This window comes from Alligator mississippiensis, chromosome 11 (assembly GCF_030867095.1).
Source record: "Alligator mississippiensis isolate rAllMis1 chromosome 11, rAllMis1, whole genome shotgun sequence".
NCBI classification, from domain to species: Eukaryota; Metazoa; Chordata; order Crocodylia; family Alligatoridae; genus Alligator; species Alligator mississippiensis.
In genome coordinates, this window is record NC_081834.1 from 10,900,131 (window position 1) to 10,925,124 (window position 24,994).

General features: G+C 44.5%; 1 protein-coding gene across 2 annotated transcripts in view; it reads right to left on the minus strand.

Moving 5' to 3' along the window:
• The window catches only part of MCTP2 (multiple C2 and transmembrane domain containing 2), a 179,250-nt gene that overhangs the window by 135,057 nt on the left and 19,199 nt on the right, over positions 1 to 24,994 (minus strand). For both annotated transcript variants that reach the window (XM_014606094.3, XM_006268225.4), the window contains exons 2-3: positions 9,058 to 9,174; positions 5,056 to 5,592 (exon numbers count right to left, since the gene is read on the minus strand). In XM_014606094.3, the coding sequence (XP_014461580.1) occupies positions 5,056 to 5,592; positions 9,058 to 9,072 (552 nt within the window). In that variant the 5' untranslated portion in view covers positions 9,073 to 9,174. The remainder of the gene's footprint in view (positions 1 to 5,055; positions 5,593 to 9,057; positions 9,175 to 24,994) is intronic.

The following is a 24,994-nucleotide window of genomic DNA, read 5'->3' on the forward strand; positions in this document are numbered from 1 at the left end:
CAAGACAGGGAATCATAGAAAAGGCAAGTAGTGTTGTTCATACTACCGTGCACCAGCCATGGAAATAGTACGCCTGTGTGAATAGGAAGATTTCGATCCAGCTTTAGATCTGGCCACTTTGGATGCCAGGAATCGATCCAGAGCTCCAGACCGGGTTTCTGCTTCGATCTGGCCGAAACAGCTCCGAAGCTTTGGAGCCGCCTCAGAGACATGGCCATAGGGTATAATGGGGAAATCAATTAAATATATATAACTTTGTTGTTTTTTGTCTTATTTGGATAAAACTTGCAGGAGTCATAGCTCCTGTTGAGTGAATGAAGAAGATCGGTACAGGAGTTTGGAAGGAACTGCACCCCAAATTCCTAAAAGCAAAACTCATGTCACATGTGTGTGTTACACCACAGGGGGGTGAAAACTGCTGGGGTGGTGGCCCCTGGTGAGGCCACAACGCCTGGCAAGTTTCAAGAAGATCAGTGCAGGGGTTTGGGAGGAACTGCACCTCAAGCTGTGGACAAGCAAAACTCGTGCCATGGGTGACACTGTGTGCGTTAAGGTGCAGCAGGGTGCAAGCTGCAGGGATGGTAGCCCCTGCTGCAGCCACGAAGCCTGCCAGCTGTCAAGGAGATAGGCGCAGGGGGTTCTGGGGCTGCTGACAGGCAAAACTCATGACATGGGTACTTGAGCAACTGTCTGTCTTGGGGCAGTTGATTGTCTGTATTGATTATTTCCTCTCGTTAGTTTGTGGTTTTGTAGGTGTTAATCATTGCTCATTAACTTATTAACTTAGCAGGCTTTGTGGCCTGAGCAGGGCCCACCACCCCTGCAGTTTTCAGCCCGCTGCGCTTTAGCACACACAGGGTCATCTATGTCTCGAGTTTTGCCTGTCAACAGCTTGTGGTGCAGTTACCCCCAAACACCTAAACCGATCTTCTTGAAACTTGGCATGTTTCATGCTCTCAGCAGAGGTCGTAGAACCCATAGTGGTTCCCTAAAATGAAGCCTCCTCCTTCCCCTAATAGCCTCACCCAAACCCCTGCAAGTTTCATCCAAATCAGACAAAATATTTATACATATATATATAGATATATATCTATATAGATATATATATAGATATCTATATATCTAGATATATACACACACACACACATATATATATACACACACATAAAAAAATATATATATACATACATACATACATACATATGTATATATTTTACACACACACACATATATACACATACACAAATATATATCCACACACACATACACAATGATTTATACACACACATACACACACACACACATACATATATATTACACACACACGTATACATATACACATACACGCACAGAGATAAATATAAAACACACACACATATACACACACACACACACACACACACACACACACACAATCTCAACATGTCAGATAGATACAGATAGATGCAAGTACAGACGGTTTCAAACCAGAATGAGGCAAAATTCAGAAAGTGAAAAATATTCACAGAGAGTATTTGTTTGCCATCATATTTTATAGACTGCTTGTTTTCTTTTGAAATATGCCCAGATACTTGAGGATTTTTTTTTTTTAAAAGGAGGTGAAAATCATATTTGGGAGAGAAAGACACAGAAAGTTTAAAAACTAGTGATACCAGAGTTCTTTGGTAGCTGAACCTTTCATGGCTGTTATTGAGGCCAGTGGTTCTTGAATAATATTTCAAAGCAACAGCAAATGTCGAGCTTAGCATGAAACCACAACCACACACACGCAGGTAGAGCAATGGATGCATCACACAATACTTGTTGACCAAAGACAAAACAGGAAATGGATAAATGACACATAGTAGGACAGCTCTGAGGGGGAAAAACACACACAAAACCCTACATGCATATTCAAAAAACCCAACTTCCTTCTGGCCCCCACCCCAACCCCAAAACAGCATGACAAGGAAAATGAAGCTGAGGTTACAGAAGAAGCAAGAAAGCCTTTGTCATGTTTTCAAAGCTGTTCTTATGTCGTTTGCATTAGGGAAGACAACAGTCATTGTGGTGTACCTCTGGCACTGCAGCTTTCTGGCAGAACAGACAGAAAATGTTGAGAATTTTGAGTAAATTACACATCTGCACGCACGCACACGCACACACTGGAGTCTTGGTTAAAAATAAATATGGAAAAAAAGTCTAAAAAAACCTCCTTGTTCTATTTGCAAATGTTTTGCTTTGAGGGTTGTCCCTATTGTGTTTTGAGCTTGTAGGCAGATTACAATAACGGTTAGACATTCACAGCATCAAACAAGATTCATGATAACAGCAAATATTAAAACAGCCTTAAATGCACAGGTGACAATATTGGAAGGATCTAAATTCTCTATCCAACCTTAATTTAGTAGAGGTTGGAAGGAAGCTTTTCTCGGAAACAAAGTATCCTGTTGTGGCCTACTGTAGTACATGTTTGCATGTTCCTTTTAAAGTACCTGGTGCCGACCACTGTCCTAATTAGACAGACCAGTGCCGTGATGCCCATTGACAATTTCTCTGTGTTTAAAGACTTGTCTACAGCATTAAGAGAACACCAGTGGAATAATCAAAAGTATAAATGATGTTAGACTGATGATTCAAATTCCTAGAATACATAGATTCATAGATGTTAGGGTCGGAAGGGACCTCAATAGATCATCGAGTCCGACCCCCTGCATAGGCAGGAAAGAGTGCTGGGTCTAGATGACCCCAGCTAGATACTCATCTAACCTCCTCTTGAAGACCCCCAGGGTAGGGGAGAGCACCACCTCCCTTGGGAGCCCATTCCAGACCTTGGCCACTCGAACTGTGAAGAAGTTCTTCCTAATGTCCAGTCTAAATCTGCTCTCTGCTAGCTTGTGGCCATTGTTTCTAGTGACCCCCAGGGGCGCCTTGGTGAATAAATACTCACCAATTCCCTTCTGTGCCCCCGTGATGAACTTATAGGCAGCCACAAGGTCGCCTCTCAACCTTCTCTTGCGGAGGCTGAAAAGGTCCAGTGTAACATGTGCTTACACTGGGCTCACTTCAGCTATACTGACTGAGCTCAAGTCATCTCAACTCTAAAATCACAAATTATAAAGCAATGAGTTGACATTACTTCTTAAGTATGTCAGTCCTAGCTAATGATAATGGAATAAGGGGAGAACAAGCAGGGAGCTGGTGAACCAGACGAGCAGTTTGGGATTGTGGGACTAGATGTTTGTTCCAGAAGGAAGAAGAGAGAAATAACTAACAATGTAATCATTTAAAATACTGGAGGAGTTCAGACCTCTGAGATATTACCTCTTGCTTTCAGTCTGAAATATGTGTGCCTCTTCATTGTGAAGAGAAATTCCCAACTACAAGAAACAGGTTTTCTTTGTTTCTTTTAAAATTTAGAGACGTTATATGTACAAGGGAACATTTTTGTCTCTTAAGTTGGAGAACACATGGGCTCATGACAGTAGACTGGGAAATGAAATATGGAACGGCCTCCCCGCAGAATACCAGCTATGCAGACTTCTCCCACGTACAGATGTGTGCCAGACCACATACTAAACTAAGGAGCAAATGGTTAAGTAAAGTAGATATTTAGGAACCAAACTCTCATTTATTTCAATAGAGTTGGAGCTAGATCTGATGGCACATTTCAGGGTTCCTATATATTCTTAACCTTAGGACAGGAGACATTTTAATTTCATTGTTCCTGGGTAATGTCTGCCTTGAGAAAATGCCTTCCCAGCCTCTATGTCCAATGCCTTTGTCCTAGCTTGCCTCTAAAATGGGTTCAAATTTGGATTCAGCTGTAGGAGCACAGGTTTTTTCAGAACAAACACCTCATGGGCAGAGCTAAAAACAATTTGCATAACACATTTTAGACATTTCAGAATGTGTTTTCATTCTGTATTCAAATAAAACCGTCAGAACATTCGTTTACAAATTAATTAACAGCAGATTTCCCCATCAAAGCCATGCTTTTCCATTTTGAAATCAGAAGGAGGGAGAGCTGGACTAGCTTGGAGCACTGAAGACCCAGACGGGTCCCTGCTTTGCTTGCTTCAGACCAAAGATCACTGAATAAGGGAGAGCAGGTACTTGAACCTGGGCCTTCAATCTGCCTTCAAGAGGAAAAAGAACGTAAGAGAATCTGTTTCAATCTCTCCTGCAGACTAAACAAGCAAAAACCCTTCCCCAATGAAAATGTCTTTCAAAACATATCTCCAACCTTTTTCATCTTCAGTACATGAGCCAATTAAATATCGATTGACTAGACAGATCTACTTGCACCCTCGTGTCTATGTTATCATGCCCCCATTAAACTCTTCCATTTCCTTTCTCTAATCAGGATTAGCAGGTGGTGCTGTAATTCAGACCTAAAATACATTGAAAAGATCACACGGCCCCTTCCAGCATTATCCCTAACCACAAATAGATGCTTCTCTCTTTTTCATGAGCACTGAAAAAGGGAGAGACACAGAAGGCCTTTTTGGTAGTGCACATAACCAGCTGGATTATCTTGTAATGAAAACTTGAAGGAGACATCTGAGCAGAAGGAAACAACTTCACTGTACTCCATCATATCATCATTTCAATTAGCTCCAAATTCAGAGAGAGTTTGACCCACTTACCCTTCCCCTTTCACCTCCATTATTCAGTTTGAGTTTTGGTGGATGGAAGGGAATAGCTGTCTTTTCTCTAAGATGGTAGCAAAGAAAATATTATAGCATACGCTTCAGAGGACACCATATTTTGGAGCTCAGACGCTTACAAATTGTTTTGTACTTTCAAGAGTCATCAAAAAGTTGCCTGTGACAAGTCCCCTACTCTTGCCAAATCAAGAACACGGTACCTTGGCTCTGATCTGACTTTTCACACATTCCCAGTGTCAGCAGAAAACTTAGTCAAAAATAAAAAAAATAATTTTGGTCTGTAAAATGACTTTCTTATGCGTCTTGTGAATAAGCCCTTCTCCATCCCATCCACAGCCTAGTCAGCTAGGCAGCCGCATGCAGTCCGACAAGGTTATTTATCTCAGATAATCCAAAAGCCTCTTACCTCAGTCACCTCTTCTGTTAGATCATCACTCAGCTGTGCTGGCTGTAGCAATTCAAAGAGGTCATCGTTGGGTTTCTGCCTAGCTTCTGATCCTGAGCCACAAATGACTTGGGTTTCTGTTTCAGTAATGCTGACCTCTGTGTGGCTTGCTTCCTGCTGCTTCCACTGACAGTCCTCTCCTGTCTGCTTTAAACAGGTGCTTCTGCTTTTGAGAGATGCGATCTTGGTGGAAAGACAGCTAGAGATGTTGGGGGACGACGCGTGGGAATCTGAACACATCGGTTCTTCTGCGAAAGACTCGAAATCCAGCATGTCGGGCACAGAAATACTAATGTGTCGGTTCAGTGAAGGCCTCTGCCTTCTCTCCACCATTTTGGGAGAACTTCTTTTGGATTTCTTTCCGCTGAAATTTTGTAACAAGGGCTTTGTTTTCTGCTTCAGGGATTCCCAGATGGACTGTTTATCCAAATCCATAGCTGCAACGGGGATGCTGCCAGCACTTCTGTTTTCAAAAGTTTTCTGTGATTCATAGGATGGCTAAAATGAATGTAGGAAGAAAAGAAGTCAAGCCTTGAAAATGAATGCATATTGAGAATTACAGTCATGTCTCAACTAGCAACTTTCAACCAACTTTCTAAATACTGCATTAGTAACCATTTTCCTATATAGTCTCATAGATAGGTGGGATTTTCCAGGGGAGGAAAGTACTTAACTCCATGATGTGACAAAATTGTTAGGAAATGGACCAAACACTATTAAGAGGTGCAAGGGGTAGACAAATTGTTTCCTTCTCTGTCAAAAATGGCAAATTATTCTATTTAGCATTCACTAGATAAATACTATAAGCAAAGAGACTTGACTCATGGAAAAGTTGACATGAGGTGGGGGCGGGGAAAGGTGGGGATTGCAATCTTAGTATCATACCTGGTGTGTCCCCTTTCCAGCCTATCTAAAACTTTCATCATTGCCTTAACCTGGCTCAGCATACCACTTCTAAAGCACCACACAAGGACTGGTCCTCATCAGGTAGGTTACATTAATTACATTATCCAGAGCCTCCACCTAAGATATTCTAGAAACACTGACTCTGAACAATACACAGTTAACTACTTTCCGTATACTTGCTACCATCAGTGAAAGCCCCACATCAGTTATTCTTTGGAGGAGCCCGCTTTGACAGTTTTAACCATCAGGAGTTATAAAAGCCAAGGTACCTGTACATACAGAACATGAGTTTTCAAGATATGACCTAAATTAGAGTAGGATATCTACTTCTGTCTCCAATCACATATCCTCTGAAGGCTTAATCCTGCTACCCATCCCATGGCCATCAAAGAGACTATTCACTTGAATACCAATTAATGGGAGCATAGTTTGGCAAAAACAAGCCCACTAAGAAGAAGGAAATTCAAATAGGTATCAAATATCTGTGAAGTTAAGAGCAGTTAGTTCTGCCACAGCATATTTTTGCAGATAAAAGGCCACATGCTTAATGGACCCAACAATGTAAATGCTAGGGTTTTTAAACAAAGTAAGCTGAATACTTACCACATCTACAACCTAATAACCAACATGCCACCATCCTACCTTGTAAACTCTGTTCTTTCCAGTTGAATCTTAGGGTTTGTCTGAAGTTCGGTAACTTTTCTCATTGTAGCTTATGTAGATAACCCTAAAATGGTTTAAATTATCCAGCTAAAGTACTGCTGGAAGTTTAGCAACAACACACATCTCAACCAAGCTTGGCACTTGAATGGGTTTTGCAAGATAGTGCTATGGCTGTATTACTAGCAGTGTCTGGGCTGGCTAGTTTCAAGCTAGTACAAGAATATCAAATGAGCCCTAATCAGAAAAACATATATAGTGTAGACAAGCTTGAACCAGAGCTGCCTAAAGTTAATGAGAATCTTAATGAGTTTTGGATGAGGCATTTATTGAATCACTTTTCCTCTTGCCTTGCATCATCCACCATGTCAGTGACATGAGCTTCAATCACACATGAGGTTTTCAAGAGACTGGACTGGTCAGGAACGATTTAGGAATCACTGCATTTGTGCAGAGGATTTGAGCAGAAGACCCTGGAGGTCCCTCCCAGCCCTACCAATCTGTGATTCCAACCCACAGGTCTTTTTGAACATACTTCCACGCCAGCTCTTACTCACATAGGTCTCTTTTTATTTGATCAAGACCCATTTCTACTATAGAATCTCTATGCCATCTGCCAGTGACTATATGGAAAGGGCAGGAGACAGCTGAAGAACACTATCTAGTGTGTGTTTTTTGCAGATAAAAAAAAAAAAAAAAACCTACAAAAATGGTGCTTGCATGCATAAAAATCCATACCAGATGACCTTCTAACCTATGCTACAGCTCATGTAGAAATTCTAGGTATGGTGAAAAAAATTCCTTTAGTAAGGTTCTTTAACTTTTTACGATGTAGGATTTCACACTAAATGATCTGGCCTTAGAAATTTATGAACTGATAGAAGAAGGCATATCTTTATATGCTAAGAATTTATTTCTTCCTCCATGTAGCTCTTCAGGCAGAGGCTGTTTTTTTCCATAGGCAGACACTGTTTTTCTCCGGGTTGTGCTTAGCACAACTGGGCCATGATCCCAAATGTGGCCTCTTGGCACTAAGGAATGATTACGAGTAAGAAGCCAAGTCATTTAATTCAAGTCTTATTGTTTGGAATTAAACACTCTAGTCCAGCTTGGGCTGTTACCCAAATGATTCAACTCTGGAAAACAGAACCAATCCTATAAACACTTCCTGGATGGACTTTAAAACCAGCCAGAAAAGCTCCATCTACTCTAGAGGTTTGGTTTGTGAGCAAAGAAAACAAGAAAATTGTGTAGATGCCTTGAAACACTGCTTATGTAAGCCTGTTATAGCACCTGATCCATAGCTTGTTGAGGTCTATTGGAAAGTCTCTGTTGGCTCCAGTAGGTTTTGGATTAGATCCCTCAGTGGACAAGTCAGTACCAGTATCTAGTCTCTCAGCATTTCCCTTGCAGTGCAGATCTTTTGGGAGGATCTACTTTCATTACATAACTTATTTTTAAAGTAATCAAGCAGGAACATGGTTTCCTCTAAGGGTGGTCCATCATGGAAACAAAGAACCCAAGCCAGCATTAAACCACCACTACTCCATGGGCATGTCTACATGAGATGCTACTGCACAGAAGCTCATTGCTACCAAGCAATAAGTAGTGGTGGCGGGCACTAACTGTGATGCAAAGCTACTGGGCAGTACTAACGAGCTACTGCACATTAGCTTGTTGCTATTGTGCAGTACCATCTAAAAAAACTGTACGGGGATGCTACTGCGCAGTAATGCCAATTACTGTGCAGTCATTTAGTACTTGCTGAGCCTAATTTAAGTGCTAAATAACTGTGCAGTAACAACTGTGCAGCCCACCACTCATATAGACACAGCCACTGTGTTAGAAAAATATATTCATCACATCCTAATAAAATAAAGTGTCCAAATATATTGGATCTTGTAAGGTCCCTGGATATAAGAGGAGCTTAATAAAGAAATTAAATTGCAAAGAAGATTAAATTGCAAAGAACTTAAATTGCAAAGAAAATTATTGGGTATTGCAAAGAACTTAAATTGCAAAGAACTTAAATTGCAAAGAAAATTAATGGGTATTTCTTGGGAAAAATAAGTTTTTTGCCACATACATCAAAGTGGGTAAAACTCAGATAAACACTTTTACATATTTATGTTTTTGCTTGTGTTTTCCTCCCTGCCCACATCAACATTTTCAAAACATTAAATAAAATTGATACTAATCAGAAAGCAAATAATAAGAATCCCTTCCGTTCATGCTTTCTAATCGAATCCCATGATAAGTGAGTGGATGTTTCAGGGGAAGAGGGGAAAAGCTGCCTTGTAGTTTTGGAACATCTTTGGGTAGAACTGTTGCCTTTGGGATTAAACGTGCAGACATCTTCAAGGGAACCAAAGAGGGAGAAAATTAAAATGCATTCACCTGTGGTATTTGCATCTTAAGAAGGCGATTTAAAAAGACAGCACTGTTGATAGAAGTATCTTCATAAAAGTGCAGAAGGAGCTGGTTGCAATCAACAGTGAAACCACCACCATAATTCTGCAAAGAGAATACAGCCACGTCATCCTGCAGTCTTTAAGAAAAAAGAGCTGATCAAACTATCAGGCTGAAATCTTTACAGTTTTGAATATATACCAAAGTGTTTCTTAGTATACATACATAAGTGCTAAGAATTTACAGAAATACTGATGGAATCGGTCGTGGTATCTTTAACTTGTAAAAAATGTATATGCAAGGTTTACTAGTAAATGCTTGTTAAATGTTCAACTTAACCATGGAAGGCCAATAACCAAATACATGATAGAACAGTTGCCGAATCTTTGAACTCCAAGATAAAAACAAGACATTTAAACTCAAGAAAGAAAACAATTCATCTGCAAAGCAGTCTGCTCGTATGCTTCCCTAACTGGAACAGGTTTAAAGCACTTTCACAACCAGTTTCTTCCTTAATTACTTTAACATGTTTATGGCAAGCTCCGCAGTGATTCAACACCATACGAACAGCAAGGGCTTGCCAATACACACAATGTTGTTAAGCTGCTTAAATTATAACGGTATATACTGAAAATTGTATAACCCTCCCCTCCTCCTCTGCCCCCCAGAAATTAGCACATCTCATATATGTACTTGTTACGTACTTATATACTATGGAAAGGATAATAAGGTACACCGATATAAAGTACTTTTTATGCAAGCATAAATTGCTGTATCCACAGATTGTGCCGATGTATTTCATTGAAAATAAATTCCTACTCCCAACTCAAAAAGTTATATGCAGGTACAATACCCACATGCAGCCATGGTCCAAATCAATTTGGTCTCGCTATGCCCCTGTCAGGTAGGAAGAATTATGTGTGCATCAGAGCTGAGGAACTGAAGTACACAGAGACTGTAGGCCAAAACGTCCAAGCTGCTGAGTGCCCACAGATCTAACTGAATTCATGCACTTTGGGAAAGGGAGAAAAAGAAAACAGCATGCCCTCAATTACTTGCACAAGGATGCAGAGAAGTTGTCCATGGCACAAACAGAAACTGAGTCCATATTCAAGCCCCAGTGCTGTGTTTTCAACAGAGGACCTCATACTGCACTGCTTTCTGTTGACAGTTGCCATTTAGAAACCTCTATCCCCCTTTTCAAAGCATTATATAACTTGGCAACACCATAATTTACCAGGTTAAATATACCATACCATAAAATACTACCGCTGAGTTGAGTTTCACAATTTGTCTCCTTCAAGTGCTTTCTGCTTCTGCTAGCCTTATACACATGCACTTAATTCTAACAAAACCAAATGGTAATAACAATAGGACCAGCTCATAATATCTGCTTCCCAAGGCTTTTCAAAGAACAGGGTTTTCTATTCCCTTCCCGCTATGTTCCTCTCCCTGCCTTCCTGACTAGTCACCATAGCCCCTCGTTGGCTTGTTTCTGTTTTGTTACCCAAAAGGCATTTCCTGGCAGGGTTCCCATGATAAAGAACACAACCCAGGAGGTACCATTTGTACAATACAACCCTCTGATTAAAAGCCCTTGGATCATAAGCCCTTATTCTTACTTAGAGGCATCATACCCATTTTACAACAGTATGGATGGAGCACCATCCTTCCTAACCTATAAAGAGCTAGACAATACAACCACAATAAAAACAGAGGTACTTAAAAAAAGGGGGTGGGAGTGGGGGGGGGGGAACTGCACTCTTCCCATATCTGACATGCTGATCTAGACACCACTGTGTTTGGGGGGTTTCCCTTATGTCAGAATACCCCAAGGAATATTAAACATGCATGTGCACACATACACACACACCCACATAAACCTGCATGCACACCCACGTGCACACACACCATAGTTATAAAGCAAATAATAGTCTGGTATTAGAGGCCACAGTCAACTTAGGTAAACTAAGTTTGGGTATCAAATTCACTAACCAACAGTGATGGTAACTGCCCACATTTTTTCATCTGTTTCTCTCAACAACAAAATTATCTAAAAATCACCAGAATGGCCAGAGATCTGCAGCCTAGATGATGTGGGTCGCAGCAGTGAAAGCTCATCCAGGGAACAGGAATAAAGGAGATAGATTAACTCAGCACCATCTAACTACAAGTCTGTGTTCCAGTCATTAACAACCTTCCAAGGGAAGTCATTGGTCTTGCAGAACAGCATAAATATGTACATTTATTTTAATTAGTGACTACTGTAAGCCACAGAAAATTAAAAACTAAAGCACATTGGATTCATCCTGCCTTTACTTCTTCCAATTTGTTTTCCCCTTTACTTTTGCTCATACTGTTTATCTGATAAACATTATCATCACCACTACCACCGCTTTTAAACAAGACAGCAACAGACTCTCCTTTGCTCACAAGTTCAGTCTTATCCTTGGTGTGTCTGTTGTTCTTTGTGTATACATGTCTCACCACAGATCCAAAATGTTTGCCGTCTTGAGGCAAATTTCAGCTGTTTGTACTAACAGCGCCTCCAAATTATTTGAATATTAAGCCACCACATTTATCCCATGAAACATGCACTGTGCCAGATTCTCAGTCCAATGATGGCCATTTTGTTCTTTTTTTGCATTAAGGATATATTATAGCAAGGAGTTTCACAGGCTAATTTACGTGTAAGAATATTTTTCTGGTATCAAATTTAGCTCTGTTGCTTTTCAATTTGTCCTCTTGTTCTTGTATTTATAAAAAAAAGGGTAAATAGTAGGGCTGTGCGAAGCTTCGATTCGGCGGATATTCGGCCAGGATTCAGTGGCCGAATCTCTGAATCCTAATCGAATCAGAGGACCCTTTAATCTCTCTGAATCGAATCAGAATCCTCCCCCCAGCCCCCAATGGATTCAGAGAGATTCAGAAAGATTCGGAGATTCGGACGTAGACACAGCTTTAAATGTTTCTTCTACATACCTCTAAGTAGCAGGTGGCTTGTGATCGCTGAGATGCTGGGGTGCATGGAGTGTCCCACAGGAGCATGGGGGCTCCCCAGCTCGCTCAGCAGAAGACCCAGAAGTGGACCAGAAGCACTTGCGGTCCACTGCTGCGTCCACCAGGGGGCACGCAGGAAGGTACGCCAATCGCCAAGCCTGGAGTGTGCGGAGGACCTCCCCCCCCCCCCCCCAACGTGCTCTCCGACGGACCCAGAAGTAGACTGGAAGTGTAAGGAGTGACCTAGAAACCACTATGCAAAGACCAAGCAGAAGAGAATGCTATGTGAAGAATGCCCATCTGCAATGATAAGGAGGAGACAGTCTTAGATAAAGGAGGCTTGAAAACAAAATAAGAAACAGAGTACTGGGTGATAGGGCTCATTAAAATACTAAAAAAATCACACCCCTAGGTGGGGAAAAAGTATGCTAATGAAACATACATGTATGTAAATGAGATACATGGCTAAAACACAGGTATAGAGACATGCTCAGTAAAGAACTCCTTGCGTCACTCCTTTATAACCAATCAGCAAACAAGGATGCTTATGAAGGTTCAAAAACTCCTGTATAAAAGATGCTTAGAAATAGTAATCTAGTGTGCTTGTTATGTGAAATTATTCCGCTTGCACCTTTTATTGCTAGCAATAAACTTTCTTTGTACTTTCACCCCTGGTATCTTTATTGGCCTTTGCATACCGGGCACGATCCCAGACTTGAACTGGGGCTCAACAGAAGTACTTCTGGTCCACTTCCAGGTTCGCCACTGAGCACATGGAGGTTCCCGCCCCCCCCCACACACTCCTGTGGGACGCTCCATCCACCCCACCAGCGTTCACGAGCCATGCTGGTACTTCAAGGAATGCAGAAAAACTTTTAAAGGTGTGTCTATGCCCGAATCGCTGATTCTCTGAATCAGCATCTAATCTTCGGATTTGGCCTTGTCAACTCAGGGACAGTGATCTGAATCAACTAATTGAATCCCTGTCCCTGACTTGGGCCAAATCTGAATCATATAGGGCCCACTTCACACATGCCTAGTAAATAGGACTACCTTATCTTTATGCTATTCATTATTTTCATAGACACATATCAGACTCCTTCTCATTCATGTCTCTAAAACAGTCCCAATCTTTTCTCTTCCTTAAATGAAGAGGACTTTCCATGGATTCAGTAATTGTTGGTAGCTGGATCTGAACCCCCTCTAGTTTTATATATAGTCTCACACACACAGAGAATGAACGTAGTACTCTAGGTCACAATTTTCCAACAACTGATACAAAATTATTCATAAATATTTCTTTTCCCATTCATGAAACACAGTAGCACTATTATGTCAAGTTTTTTGGCTGGCTAATTGATTTTGTTTGATCTCAATGGTGGAAATTTTTCCCACTCCCCAGGCTTTTAGTAAATAGTGGTAGCTTCTAACAACTTTAACTTAAAGTTAATCAGCCCAGTGTATCTATCACCAGACTCTGTGTTTAACAAGTCAGGTACTCCTATGGTGTCTATCTACTACTAAAATAACTAACTAACTAACTAACTAACTAACTAACTAACTAACTAACTAACTAACTATCTCATACAAGTGTTGCTACTTACCTGGGCAATTCCAGCATGAAATCCTTCATTCGATTACCTTTTGGTTTGATCAACTACCATCTCACAGTCCTACTAGGAAAACATGGGGCAACCACTGTTAATTTTAACCCATGAAGGCAGGGGAAAAGAAGTGTGGAGGGGGGGGAAAAAAATCTATCATTCATTTCCAATCAAACTTCTGTTTTTTCACTTGATTCTTAATGTTTGTTACTTGGTTATTTAGCTTCCTTGCAAACCTCTTATTAGAAGTTTTGTGAAAAGGTTCTTTGACTGTCCAGAGAAACTATGTAAACCAACTCTCTCTCTTATCTACCATTCAAATTAAACATTTTAAAACTAAATTCACCATGCAAAGTATTTGGAGACTCTCAGACAGACATTGCAGAAAGAATGAAATGTTATTAAATAAGTTGGGCTAGAGATACATGCTGTGACACATCATTATTCAAGAACCCAGTATCTTTTTTTTTTTTCAGTTTAAGTGAGGGTCTCCCCCATTTCAAGAGTATTATCTGATAAAGTGAGTATTAAGCATATACTTACAACACAGCATGCTCAAATATTACCCAGCAAGGCTTTTCAGAAATTCCCTCAAAACAGTAAAGTACACATGCATGCCACTGAGAATACAAACACCACTATTACACTTTTCATAAATCTTCTAACTGTGTATGCAACTTGCTTATCCAATGAAAGTGCAAAATCAGGGATCAACTTGCATACCAATCTTCTGTAAATGCATGGTTAAGTGAGTATCTTTTCCGCTGCAACACTACTCAACATTCATAACAACTCCCGTTTATTCGTAGCTGGAAGAGACCAACAAGCATTTATTAATGATTTGGATGCTGGCATAGAAAGCTTCTTGAGCAAGTTTGCAGAAGACGCAAGACTGGAAAGGATGGTGAACATGTTGGACAATACAGGAACAATTCAGAAGGATCTCGACAGATTGGAAAGTGGGCCTAGAGCTAACTGGATGAAGTTCAATATGGTCAAATGTGAGGTGCTACTCCTCAGGGTAATGATAAAACACACAAATACAAAATGCGTGACATCTGGCCAGATGGTAGCTCTGTGGAAAAGGACTTGGGAGCCTTGGTGAGTCTGTAGTGTAATGTAACTGCGCAAAAGGCCAAGGCAGTTTTGGGCTGTATCAATAGAAGCATTAAGTACAGGACACAGGCGGTTACAATGCCTCTCTACTAGACACTGATTAGGCCTCCTCTGGAGTATTGCATGAAGTTCTGGGCTCCACATTTTAAAAAGGACATGGAGAAGTTAGAGCAGGTACAGAGGCAGGCAACAAAAACTATCAAGGGCTTGGAAGGCAAGTCATATGAGGAGAGGCTAAAGGAGCTAGGCATGTCACCTTGCAGAAAAGACACTTAAGAGGGGACATGATAGTCTTCAAAAACTTGAGGAACTGCCATAAAGAAAAAAGGGAAAGCGCTTTTTCTCTCTTGCTGCAGAAAGGAGGACAGGGACCAATGGCTTGAAGTTGCAACAAAGTAAATTTAAATTGAATAGCCAAAACAATTTCTTTGCTGTAAGAAAAGTGAGGCAGTGGAATAGACTGCCTAGGGAAGTTGTGGAGATGTTCAAGAAGAGGTTGGACAGTCACTGGTCGGGAAGTATCTAGGCGTAGTTATGCCCATTTTCTACCATGACTATTCCCCTTTCTTCTGGGCTTTGCTGCTTGCTCCTCCCCCACCCTCCCAATACACACATTTCTGCTATATATGTCAGGGTGTTTTTAAGCCTGCCCAGAGGCATTGGGCGTTGGCTACAGTTAAGGCGGAGGACTCGAACTGGGGTGAGCCAATTCTTCTGCCAGGAGCAAAGCCAGAGGTTTCTGGCTAGAGGGTCTTGCCCCTCCACTTAGGGTCAGACTGATTGCCATATTTGAGGTCAGGAAGGAATTTTACCCCATCCTGGGCACAGGACCCCCTTCCTCTATAGTTGGGGGGGGGGGGTCCTCTGCTCAGGACCTCTTGAGTGTCTATTGACAACATTTTTATAGAAGCAGGACATTGGCTACCGTAGCTCCTCTGCTTTACCTGCGGCAGGTTAGGACATTAGGTCTGTGTTGTGTCAGGGCAAAGGTTAGAGTTTAGATTAGGATTATATGGCATGGTTTGGATAGAGGCAATCCTGCCTCAGGAAAGGGCTTGGGCTAGATGAGTGTTTCTCAACCCGTGGGTCGCGATCCGGAAGTGAGTCACAAGAATATATGAAAGGGTTGTGAATAAACTTTAAGAATGGATTAACAAAATGCATTCACCTTTAAAAGGAGAAAAATGTGGGAAACCGGCTTTTCCCTTGCAGGTTGGCAGAGTTCCAGCCTGCGAGGGGCTGCTTGGTCCCCACCATGCTCCCCCCTTCACACCCCACATGTCCACCTGGGGCTGGAGGCAGGGGGCAGCGGGTCGGGAGCGAGCGGCACTGGGTCGGGACTGGCCATTGATGTTTACAAATCGATCCTGGTACAAAAAAAGGTTGAGAACCACTGGACTAATGACCCCTGAGGTCCCTTCCAGCCCCACTTCTCTATGACTAAGTGCCAAATAGAGGCTATTAGAGACATGTTCTTTATTCACATCTGTCTTAACAATGGATCTGACAGGATAGCACAGAATGGCACGTAAGTCAGTACAGCCTTCCCACCTCCCTCGTTATGAAAGCTGGAGTACTTCAGGCTTCAGTTGAACAGGATATGTATCCCTGTTTCTGCCATCAGTAACACTAGCCTAGATGCCCCAAAATAATCCTTTAATTGAAGCAAAGAACACTGCATCAGCTCTACTTGCATCGTTTTCAAACAAGAAGTTACATGTGTGCAAACAGTGGCCTGTCTATACTAGGAGGGTGGACTTGTGTAAGCAGGCTGGTTTCTAATACAATAATGGCAAATCCAGTTTAAATGGCATTTGCCATGAACTGGCTGCAGAGCAACTGGGTGGTAAGGGTGGTTATAAACTAAACAGACCACATTAAGCTCACCAGATTTTTCCCATCACTGCTTACACAACTTCAGTCTACTGGAGACCATTATTGCTCCCGGCAAAGCAATTTTGGAGACAAAAAGCCTTGTGTGCTTTTATTTTACCACCCTGTTTCTGGGAGCCTAATATCTTTGTGATAATTTACCCCAATCGAAAGGATTATGCAAATACACTTACAACAAAGCAAAGGAGGCCTCTATTTGCATTCAAGTTTTTCAGTTTATCCTTAAGTATTCAAATTCAATGCCACTTATACATGAAGTTCAGAAGGAAATCACAAACCGCAGATTCCAGTGGGGTAAGGATGTATGCATCTCTGATGTAGTTAACTACAAAGTGCAAATCTACCCTGCCGTCTGCCAAAGGATTTCATCCAATGGACTACTGCCTCCTTCAATCATTTTTACTTCCTGCACCAAACAGATTGATGCTAACATGAAACATTGATTTAAATGGGTCTGCAGCCATAGATCTTTTGTTCTGTGATCTCATAAGCTAAGCATAGTGGACAGAAGACCTAAAATAAATACTTCATTGCTCCAAGCAATGCTTACTCTTTTCCTGCTGTGGGGGGTCTTCACTGCATGCTGCTTCTCATGAGAAATGCAAACTCAGTGCAACTACAATTAGGCTTCTTCCAGTTCCCAGATTGGCTTGTTGAGAGCTAACTCAGGTATCTTTATGTGAATTAATATTGAGCAAGTGCCTTAGGTTGCTATGACAGGGCAGCTGCAGGTGCAGAGCGCTGCTCAAATTCTAGCTATGCAAGGACATAAAATGCTCCATGGGACTTTGTACAGCAGGATGGGCGTAAGCATCTTGGCCAAATTCCAGCCCTAACAACAACGCTGTGCCTTTCCCAATCACTCCTGCAGTTTCAGTCAAAGCTTTCTCTTTGTAAATGTGTATGTAGCAGCAAAAGCATGCTGGGATCCTGTAGCCAGAAAAAGTAGGGGGAGGAAAGAACGTTAAATCATATAGACTATTCCCTTTGGGTTTGGCCCATACCCATCCCACTGAGTGAGTTAGCATGTTGCAAGTAAAAGGTTTCACAAAAGAGAGTCCGTATATGCTTCAGTGCTTGAGTGAAAATCATATGAGCAAGAGAAACAGGTCTTCTGCCTGTTCATGTTATCAGAAACAGATCTACAGAAGAATGCTGTAATAGGAACAACATGGAGACAAATACTAATCTTAACAAAAAACATAGTTATTCAGACAACTCACACAGGTAACGGAAGAATACGATTGATTCTTATGTCTTTGTTCTATTCAAATCCTCCGCAGACACCTGGCTATTTAGGCCCTGGGGTTTGGGTTTTTTCTTCTTTTAAGTTTGTAATAGCAAGCTGCGTGTTTCAGAAGTGTGTGAAACGCACACACATTCTCTGCGGCTTGGACGAGGAAGAGGAAGGAAGAAGCTCTAACTCCTTGGAGAATCCATGACGCAATCTGGAGCATTTGTTTTTCATTGCACGTACCAACAGACAGGAACAACAAGCAAGAACCAAGTGCTACAGGCACCTCAGAATAGCAACTGGTAGTGAAAGTTAATGAAAGAATATGCACCTGCCTCTGACCTGGGGAGATATAACTTTCACTTCTTGCATTTCATTCTAAAACAAGAGAAAACGTGTTGCCATATATACTTTCTCACCACCCAGTCTGCTCCCCCGCACCAGAGGGTAGGAAAAACGTGTCTCCTGATTGTAGTGGTATAAGCCAGAAGGCACTATTCATTTTGTACTGTTTACCTAACTTCAGGGCTCACATCAGACTGCATATTCAGATCCTATCATCCCATACAAAGAAACCACACAATCAGACTTGCCAAGCGTCTCGTGAGTCCTATGGCATACGTGCACGCAAGCCTTACCTTACAACCCTGAAGCCCCAGATGAATGTCACATTCTTAGTGAGGTTCTCGGAAAGCAGAGGGTATTGAGATGCAGATGGTCCTCCTGTTCACCACTCAGTCAACGCATCACCTGTTGAGTAGGAGTTGGCAGCTAGGCAGCCTCTGTGCTTTCCCCTTCTGCTCCCTCCTGGCACGGGCTCACAGTTCCCAGGTGTGTGCAGCCCCCCCCAGAGAGTATGGCAAGCACTCAATAGGCACAAGGAGAGGAAAAGGGAGGGGAAGGGAGGGAGGGACGGGAAGGTGAGAAAGCAAAGGAGGAGATGCATGGAGACTGAAGCAGAGCTAAGAGTGGGGCTGGAGCTTTTGGAGGAAGACTAGGGAAGGCCAGGAGTTTGTGGTGGATTATCAAGTCTTATCAGGAACAGAAGAGGTGTCACAAATCAAAGGAACAAAATGGTGCTGGAGTAGAGATGGACAAAATACAGCCCACAGGCCGAATCCAGCCCACCAACAGACTTTAGCTGTTGTACAAACACCAGCTTATGCAATGGTGTCGACGAGGAGTGCTGCTAGGGCCTCTGCCCGGGGGGCCATGCCTACCGGGGGCTGGTCTGAGGCCTTCACCCAGACTGAGCCCATGGGGGAGCTGGTGTCCCCCTGCCTCCTGGCCTGCGGGAAATCCCCAGCAGGGCTGGAGGGGGGCAGAGATTGGGGGCCCCCACACCTGTCTGGCAGGTGCCCATCTTAGGGCCCTGGAGGCGCAGGTGAGGGAACTCCGGGAGGAGGTTAGCAGGCTGAGGGGTATCAAGGAGACAGAGGATGAAATTAACAGTTATTTCCTTTCCCTGCAGGACCAGGCACCCAAAGAAGCAGCACCCCGCGGAGTGCCCTCTACAGCAGAGTGGCAGACGATCACATCCAGGACCAGAGCTGCTCGCAGTAAACCGGTACCAGTTCCTCCAGTCCGACTTGTGAACAGGTACGCAGCCCTGGCAACCCTGCAGCAGATGGAAGGAGAGGAGGAAACCTCTGGGCATGAAGCAACGCCACATTCTCCACACTCCGAACAGGCCAAGAGATCCAAGCAGACCCAGAGGAGGAGACGTCGAGTGCTCGTCATAGGCGACTCCATCCTGAGAGGTACGGAAGGACTCATCTGTCACCAGGACCCCTCAACACGAGAGGACTACTGCCTGCCCAGAGCAAAGATTTGGGATGTAACAGGAATAATCCAGGCCAGGATTAAGCCCACCGATTACTACCGCATGGTCCTAGTCCATGTGGGTACTAATGACGCGGCCAGGAGAAGCCCCAATCATCTGCTGACGGGCTACCATACTCTGGGCAGCGTGCTGAGAGAGATAGGTGCACAGGTGGTATTCTTTTCTGTCTTACCAGCAAGCAGACATGGAAGACGGCACAAGAACTGCATTACAGAGACCAACTGGCGGCTTCGGCAATGGTGTCTCGAGGCAGGCTTCGGCTTCCTGGACAACGACCCGCCCATCATGATGAGGGACATGCTCAGTTGGGATGGGCTTCACCTGTCCCCCAAAGGTAAGCATGTGTTCTCTTCTAGGTTGGCGGATCTCCTCCGGCGGGCTTTAAACTAGGCTCATTGCGGGGAGGGGAAGATGAGGGCGGGGGAAGCCGTGGACCACCAAACCAGGTGGCACCCACAAGGACAGCCCAGCCTGAAGAAGGAGAACATCAGGAACCTGCAATCCATGGGGCAGCCAGCAACACAGCACAGGTAAGCAATAAGCACGTAAGCAATAAGGGCCCCTTTGGGAATCGGAGCTGGGGGGCAAAAAAAGCACCAGTCACAGGGCTCAAGTGCCTATCTACTAATGCTAGGAGCATGGGGAACAAGCAGGATGAACTAGCACTCCTGCTTGCAGAAAACACCTACGACTTAGTAGGGCTATCTGAAACCTGGTGGGATTCTTCCCATGACTGGGCGGTACATATTGAGGGTTATAGGCTGCACAGAAAGGACAGGGTGGGGAAGAAAGGGGGAGGGATTGCACTTTATGTCAATGAGCAATATACTTCCACCCTCATCAAGACAGAATTGAAGGAGGAGAAAGTAGAAGGATTGTGGGTGAAGTTACATGGGGGGCAAGGAGAAAGGGATTTGGTGGTAGGGGTCTGCTACAGACCCCCACACCAAGGGGAAAAACTAGATTCGGGGCTCCTGAGGCAGCTCTCAGAGACCATAAAAACTAAGGAGGCGATAGTCATGGGAGACCTAAACTACTCAGACAGCAAAGTTCCACCGTTCACGCACGTTCCTATCCTGCGTACAGGACCTCCACCTGATGCAGGAGGTACACAGTCCCACTAGGGGGAATGCCTTACTGGACCTGGTATTGGCAACGGGGGATGATATGGTAGGGGACCTACAGATTGGTAGTCACCTGCGGGACAGTGATCACCTAATAATAGAATACACCATAAGACGTCGAGTGGGTAAGGTAACTAGTAGGGTGAAAGTGCTAGACTTTAGGAAAGCTGACTTCAATGAACTGAGGCGATTAGTCAAGGATGCACTGCAGAGTAGGAGTTTTGAAGAGATGGGAGCCCAGGAAGGGTGGCTGTGCCTTAAGGAAATGATCCTTCGGGCACAGAGGGAGACGATCCCGAATGCGAGGAAAAAGAGGGAAAGGGGCCAGGGGGCTTCCTTGGCTGACCAGAGAAATCCAGGGCAGCCTGCAGACTAAAAGTGGAGCATATAAAAAGTGGAAATGGGGAGAGATTACCAAAGAGGAGTATACCTCCTCTGCTTGCACTTGTAGGGAGGCAGTGAGACGGGCCAAAGCTACCATGGAGCTGAGGATGGCATCCTGATTAAGGATAACAAAAAATTGTTTTTTAGATATATAGGGAGCAAAAGGAAGGCCCAGGGTGGAATAGGACCCCTACTAAATGGGCATAAGCAATTGGTGATGGCCAGGGTGATGGACAGTCCTAAGCAAGGGGCATGACAAGTCTCTCACTGGGGTTGTAGAGAGGCAGCAGCAAGGCACCAGACTTCCATGCGTAGATCCTGAGGTGGTGCAGAGTCACTTGGAAGAACTGGATGCCTTCAAGTCGGCAGGCCCAGATAAGCTCCATCCGAGGGTGCTGAAGGCACTGGCCGACATCATTGCAGAGCCACTGGCGGGAATATTTGAACGCTTGTGGTGCACGGGCCAAGTCCCGAAGGACTGGAAAAGGGCCAATGTGGTCCCCATTTTCAAGAAGGGGAGGAAGGAGGACCCAGGCAACTATAGGCCAGTCAGTCTCACCTCCATCCTTGGCAAAGTCTTTGAAAAAATTATCAAGGCTCACATTTGCGAGAGCCCGGCAGGACAAATTATGCTGAGGGGAAACCAGCACGGGTTTGTAGCAGGCAGATCGTGCCTGACCAATCCAGTCTCTTTTTATGACCAGGTTATGAAACGCCTGGACACAGGAAGAGGGGTGGATGTCGTATACTTAGACTTCAGGAAGGCCTTCGATACGGTATCCCACCCCATACTGGTGAACAAGTTAAGAGGCTGTGACTTGGATGACTACACAGTCCGGTGGGTGGCGAATTGGCTGGAGGGTCACACCCAGAGAGTCATGGTGGATGGGTCGGCTTCGACCTGGAAGGGTGTGGGCAGTGGGGTCCCGCAGGGCTCGGTCCTTGGACCAATACTCTTTAATGTCTTCATCAGCGACTTGGACGAGGGAGTCAAATGTACTCTGTCCAAGTTTGCAGATGACACAAAGCTATGTGGAGAGGTGGACATGCCAGAGGGCAAGGAACAACTACAGGCAGACCTGGATAGGTTAGACAAGTGGGCAGAAAACAACAGAATGCAATTCAACAAGGAGAAATGCAAAGTGCTGCACCTAGGGAGGAAAAATGTCCAGCACACCTACAGCCTAGGGAATGACCTGCTGGGTGGCACAGAGGTGGAAAGGGATCTTGGAGTCCTAGTGGACTCCAAGATGAACATGAGTCGGCAGTGTGACGAAGCCATCAGAAAAGCCAAAGGCACTTTATTGTGCATCAGCAGATGCATGACAAACAGATCCAAGGAAGTGATACTTCCCCTCTATCGGGCGATGGCCAGACCGCAGTTGGAGTACTACGTGCAATTCTGGGTGCCACACTTCAAGAGGGATGTGGATAACCTGGAGAGGGCCCAGAGAAGGGCCACTAGTATGGTTAAGGGCTTGCAGGCCAAGCCCTACAAGGAGAGACTAGGGCACCTGGACCTCTTCAGCCTCCACAAGAGAAGATTGAGAGGCAACCTTATGGCTGCCTATAAATTCATCACGGTGGCACAGAAGGGAAATGGTGAGGTTTTATTCACCAAGGCACCCCCGGGGGTTACAAGAAATAATGGCCACAAGCTAGCAGAGAGCAAATTTAGACTGGACATCAGGAAGAACTTCTTCACAGTTAGAGTGGCCAAAGTCTGGAATGAGCTCCTAAGGGAGGTGGTGCTCTCCCCTACCCTGGGGGTCTTCAAGAGGAGGTTAGATAAGCATCTAGCTGGGGTCATCTGAACCCAGCACTCTTTCCTGCCTATGAAGGGAGTCAGACTCAATGATCTATTGAGGTCCCTTCCAACCCTAGCATCTATGAATCTATGAATTTATAGCAGGTCCTTTCGCCCTGCCCAGCCCAGGTGTGGGGATCAGCCTGAGGTATGGCTTGGGCAGTTGGTCCTGCTGCGCCTGAGAGCACAGCAGGCCTGGGGCAGTGTGGCAGCCAGACTCCACTTCCCAGCCGCCCTGACAGTGGCTCCTTCTGGCTGCCACTGTTGCCACCGCCACCAGACCTGGCCTCACTCTCTGGGTACCCCAACCCATCCACCCTGAATCCATTGTTGGGGTGCTGGATGGAGTGGGCAGACAGGCAGGTGGGGTCTCCATGAAGACCAGCCCAGGACCCCCGCAAGCAGGGCACGCTTGAGTGGCATCCAAGAGGACAGGCAGAGGCGAGTGTTGCAGGACAGTGACATTGCGAGGAGCGGATCACGACTCTGCTCCAGGCTCCAACCTGGTGCTCACACGACCTCATGATCCCGGCCCCGGTCCCAGCCCTGGTCATCCCACTCCTGGACACTGTTCCTTGCCTACCCAGGGCCTCATCACAACTGCCCAGCTGTGTTCACCCTGCCTGCAGGGGACCTGGGCCAATCTTCGTGGAGACCCCTCCCTCCCAGATCAGTCTAATTATCTACCACTTAGGGAATTTTGGTGAGCTGGTATGGGTCGGGTGGGGGGAGAGTGGTGCTGACCTGGCCCGCAACAGCTCACCAAAACTCTCCAAGTGGCTCTCCAGACCAAATAATTACCCATCCCTGTGCTGGAGACTCAGACATGGAAGATACATGCCATCTGGAATATGCACAGCTAAGTCTTGGCCCCTCTCACCTGCTCAAGGGAATAGTGTTCATAAGCATGGTTAGGAATCCTTTCCCTCCCCTGCCCTCCACTGCAAATCAACAAAGCCAATACCTTTCAGAGGCATTGAGTCACCTTGTGTGAAAATAAAGCCCATAATGTATGCCTATATGCAAATTACTTCTGACTCTGCAAAGCAGCTCACCTCCAAAGTCATATAGTACCACAAAAAGGACAGCTAAGCAAGAGATCTGTAAAAACCCATGCACTGTGATTTTCTTAAACAGACTCATTAGATATGAACAGGATCTCTGCAATCAGCATCACAAAGCAAGTATGGCCATATGTTACTGTAATTTATAATCCAATCAAGCCTTCAACGGATCGATAAACTGCACTAAGCAACCTGCTGTACAGGTCAGCTTTTATCACTATTGCCATGTGCTCCATGTCTAGACAACGTGATCTGGAGGACAGGGCCAGGTTACGAAACGCCTGGACACAGGAGGAGGGGTGGATGTTGTATACTTAGACTTTAGGAAGGCCTTCGATACGATATCCCACCCCATACTGGTGAACAAGTTAAGAGGCTGTGACTTGGATGACTACAGAGTCCAGTGGGTGGCGAATTGGCTAGATGGTCGCACCCAGAGAGTAGTGGTGGATGGGTCGGTTTCGACCTTGAAGGGTGTGGGCAGTGGGGTCCCGCAGGGCTTGGTCCTTGGACCGATACTCTTTAATGTCTTCATCAGCGACTTGGACGAGGGAGTGAAGTGTACTCTGTCCAAGTTTGCAGATGATACAAAGATATGGGGAGAAGTGGACATGCCGGAGGGCAGGGAACAGCTGCAAGCAGACCTGGACAGGTTGGACAAGTGGGCAGAAAACAACAGAATGCAATTCAACAAGGAGAAATGCAAAGTGCTGCACCTAGGGAGGAAAAATGTCCAGCCTAGGGAATGACCTGCTGGGTGGCATGGAAGTGGAAAGGGATCTTGGAGTCCTAGTGGATTCCAAGATGTACATGAGTCGGCAGTGTGACGAAGCTATCAGAAAAGCCAATGGCACTT